Source organism: Lactuca sativa, chromosome 5 (genome assembly GCF_002870075.4).
Source record: "Lactuca sativa cultivar Salinas chromosome 5, Lsat_Salinas_v11, whole genome shotgun sequence".
NCBI lineage: Eukaryota > Viridiplantae > Streptophyta > Magnoliopsida > Asterales > Asteraceae > Lactuca > Lactuca sativa.
The window spans coordinates 96,577,146-96,581,496 of record NC_056627.2 but is presented as its reverse complement, the minus strand read 5'-3'; the positions used below and the strand labels follow the sequence as shown (position 1 = coordinate 96,581,496).

The following is a 4,351-nucleotide window of genomic DNA, read 5'->3' as shown; positions in this document are numbered from 1 at the left end:
TATTTGGGGTTGAATTCCAAAATATAGACACAAAAAATTGAATTTACGGTTATAAACATGGATTTCAATCCACTGTAGCTCTGCGGTATGGTAAAATCGTAAATAAATGAGGGAATTAAAAAAAAATAACTTAAAGATCCATTCCACGGAGTTAGCTCCGAGAAATGGATCTTTAGTAGGAAAAAAAATCACCTATAATGATTCTTTTATGTAAAGATCTCAAATTAAAAAACCAATTTTTTTCCACCTTACATTCATTCCAAACATTGTCAAGAAAAATTCATACTGTTATAATCTTTTCTTAAAAATAATTAGTTAGGAATAAATATAAACCCCGAAGAATCGATTTGAAATAAGAATTCTAAAGATCCATTCCTCGGAGCTATCTCCGCGGAATGAGTTCATTCCTCGGAGGTAGCCCCGGAATGGATCTTGAGTTTTTTTTTTAATTCCTCCATTTATTTACGATTTTGTCATTCCGCGGAGCTATAGTGGATTCCGCGGAGCTATATCTGTGGAATCTATGTTTATACTCGAAAGTTCAATTTTTTGTCTCTATTTTAGAATTCAACCCAAAAAATGTCGATATTTTTTTAGTATTTATCTTTATCTCTTAATATTAAGATAATTAAACGTTAAAGCCCTATTTAATAAATATATCATTAATCCTTTTGTAAAAAAAAAATAATAATAATAATAATAATAATAAGTAAGTGTTTTCTTACTTTACCCCAAAATGCAAAGACAGAATACCTGTGTCCCCGTTCCTCTTATCACCTTCCATTTGCAATTTCCTCCATACTTCCAGGCTTCAAAGATCTCACCTTCTTCCTCCATACTACATTCTTCCACTCACTCAACCCAATGCACACCGTCCTCATTCCATGGATCTGTAACATTCATATATAAAAAGCAACTGCTGATCGCCTTCAAGTTTGGATCTAAAGATATCTTGCAAAGATCTTTAATGGGTTCTTTTAACAGAATCAAGAAATTTCTTGTCATTTCATGCTTGATTTTTGAATTTGGTCATGGTTATTATCTTCCTGGTAGTTTCCCACATAAATACGACGTAGGTGATCAATTATCCGTAAAAGTAAACTCTTTAACCTCCATTGATACAGAAATCCCATATGGGTATTACAGTTTACCCTTCTGTAAGCCTCCTGATGGCATCAAAGACAGTGCTGAGAATCTTGGTGAGCTTCTAATGGGAGATAGAATCGAAAACTCCCCGTATCGGTTTAAGATGTTCAAGAATGAGACCGAGATCGTAATGTGTACAACGAATCCCATATCAAATGATGAATACCAAACTTTGAAAGAACGAATCGATGAAATGTATCAGGTTAATGTGAATCTTGACAATCTCCCAGCGATTAGGTATATGCAAAGAGATGGATTTTATGTTAGATGGACTGGCTATCCTGTTGGAATTAAGGTTCAAGATGCTTATTATCTTTTTAATCATCTGAAGTTTACAGTTTTGGTTCACAAGTACGAACACGATAACGTTGTTTCGGTGGTTGGGACTGGAGATGGAGAGCTCATCACACCAACCAACGAAACCATGGGTGATGGTTACATGGTTGTCGGATTTGAGGTTGTTCCTTGTAGCGTCAATCATGATCATGCTTTACTGAAGAATGTCACACCATATGGTACATACCCAGCTAAGATCAAATGTGATCCGGTTTCCGTAGGGATGATGTTGAAAGAGAACGAGCCGGTTAGTTTTACATATGAGGTTTCTTTTGTTAAAAGTGATATAAAATGGCCTTCGAGATGGGATGCTTATTTGAAGATGGAAGGTGCAAAAGTTCATTGGTTTTCAATTTTGAATTCGTTAATGGTTGTGACATTTCTTGCTGGGATTGTTCTTGTGATATTCTTGAGGACGATTCGTAGAGATTTGGCTCGTTATGAGGAGTTAGATAGGGAAGCGCAGGCTCAAATGAATGAGGAGTTATCTGGGTGGAAGCTTGTGGTGGCTGATGTTTTTCGGCCACCAGAAAACTCTCAACTGCTGTGTGTAATGGTGGCTGATGGTTGTCGGATCCTTGCAATGGCTATTGTCACCATCTTCTTCGCTGCTCTTGGGTTCATGTCCCCAGCTGCTCGTGGCACTCTCATCACAGGTTTGCTTATAATTAATCACTTAAACAACTATGTCTTCAATGATGCCAAACTCGATCATTAATCAGACAATATATATAAACCAAATGATGAACACTATTTTCATATATATGTAGGTATGCTTATGTTCTATGTGTTTCTCGGCGTTGTTGCTGGTTACGTGGCGGTGTGGCTATGGAAAACCCTAGCAGCCGGTGAACCTCGAGGGTGGTTTTCAGTGTCATGGAGAGTTGCATGTTTCTTCCCCGGTATTTCGTTCTTAATCCTGACGATATTAAATTCGCTCTTGTGGGGAAGTGGTAGCACCGGTGCTATTCCATTCACCACCTTTTTGGTTCTAATCTTGATGTGGTTTTGTATCTCGGTGCCATTGACGTTGATCGGCGGATTGGTGGCCACAAAAGGTCGATATATGGAGTACCCAGTTCGCACAAATCAAATCCCTAGAGAGGTCCCACCTCAAAGGTTCCCATCTTGGGTCTTAGTTCTAGGAGCTGGAACTCTTCCATTTGGTACTCTTTTCATCGAGTTATTCTTCATTATGTCAAGCATTTGGCTTGGTCGAGTTTACTATGTTTTTGGGTTTTTATTCATCGTTTTGATCTTGCTTGTGACTGTTTGTGCTGAGGTGTCATTGGTACTCACTTACATGCACCTTTGTGTTGAGGACTGGAGGTGGTGGTGGAAGTCGTTCTTTGCATCTGGTTCTGTCTCTCTTTATGTGTTTTTGTATTCGATTAACTATCTTGTTTTTGATCTAAAAACCTTGAGTGGCCCTGTATCCGCAATGCTTTACTTGGGTTATTCGTTGTTCATGGTCACGGCTATGTTGCTTGCTACGGGTGCAGTTGGATTCTTGACATCTTTCTTCTTCGTTCATCGCCTTTTCTCATCTGTTAAGATAGACTAAACAATTGATATATATTTTTACATTCATTTTATTGGAATGATATGTGTTCGTTTTAAGTTAATAATGATTTGGTGCTGTTTAAACGGACATGTTTTCTTGATTCCATAGTTAATTATGTATGAGCTACAAGAATTTGCTTAGAAATAGAAGTAATGTGAATACAATGACCCACTTATGTCTTTCCTGTCTATAGATGATCCATTATTATAAAAGCTGTTGCTCAAACCAAAATATGTTCCTTAATAAGCATAATCTGGTCCCAGTTTTTAATTTGTTTGCAACCGAATTAGCAAAGAAGGTGGTTGTTACTAATGAGGCTGATGCTAACTCAAATATTAGCGTGTGTATCTCTTAGTGGTTGTTAGAGTAGCAATGGAGTTAATTGTCATATAGCTGCTAATTAGAAAATCAAATTGAGTCGTTGGTAATGTAAGAATCTAGGAACAATATGTACTTTATTGCTTGTCATAAGCACTAGCAATGAAAGTAATATTGATCACTAATTACTTGTTTAGCAACGAACTGTTAGTTATTGCTATGGCTTAAAACAATCACCCCGGAAATGGTACAAAACTTCTTGATGTTCCAAGACTCTAAGCAATATTAGGTTTTGATTCTTGTGTATACCTCAAAATCAATAAGGGTCATCCTATATATTTACTACTTTTTGTTGATTTTTGTGCTTACTTGTACTACTATTTCCACACTAAAAAACAATTTAGCCAGGAAATTGGGACAAAAGACTTAGGGTCATAAAAAGAAGATTATTGGAATGGAGATTTTAAGAAATCGATCCATAGGCAGGTGTCAAGAAAGGAGTATTCTTATATACGAGATCAAAACGATGATTACATTACATCATAAAATACAAGCTAGTAGCCTTTATATTTATAGGCATTAAAATGGTACAACCCTAACAGGCCTAAACATAGAACTTGACCAGGTCCAAGAAAGTCCACCTTCGATGCCAACTACAGCACCAACTATAACACCAACTTTAGGAACATCAAGTCACATTTAACAATCTCACCTTGATTTGAGTATTCTCCAAGTTCTGAAAACCAAGATCTTCCTATTCTAAGTTGTCTTTGTGATTCTTGTATAGAAGACCAGGGCTTGGCCCCTGACATTTGTATGAAAGACCAAGGTTTAACCTCTGGCATTTTCATGGAAGACCAGGATTTTGGCCCCTGGTAATAGCATGGAAGACCAAGATCTGGCTCATGGCACTTGTACAAGTAAAGACCATGATTTGGCCCATAACAAGAAATAATTGTAAAGCTATAAGTTGGCCCATACCATTCA

At 37.0% G+C, this 4,351-nt stretch overlaps 1 protein-coding gene across 1 annotated transcript; it reads left to right on the top strand.

Moving 5' to 3' along the window:
- The first annotated feature begins 967 nt into the window (after nucleotides 1–967).
- LOC111880189 (transmembrane 9 superfamily member 11) lies at nucleotides 968–3,046 on the top strand. Its single transcript, XM_023876596.1, has 2 exons — nucleotides 968–2,138; nucleotides 2,253–3,046. The coding sequence occupies exons 1-2, from the start codon at nucleotides 968–970 to the stop codon at nucleotides 3,044–3,046; spliced, it is 1,965 nt and encodes a 654-aa protein (XP_023732364.1).
- Nucleotides 3,047–4,351: the final 1,305 nt, after the last annotated feature.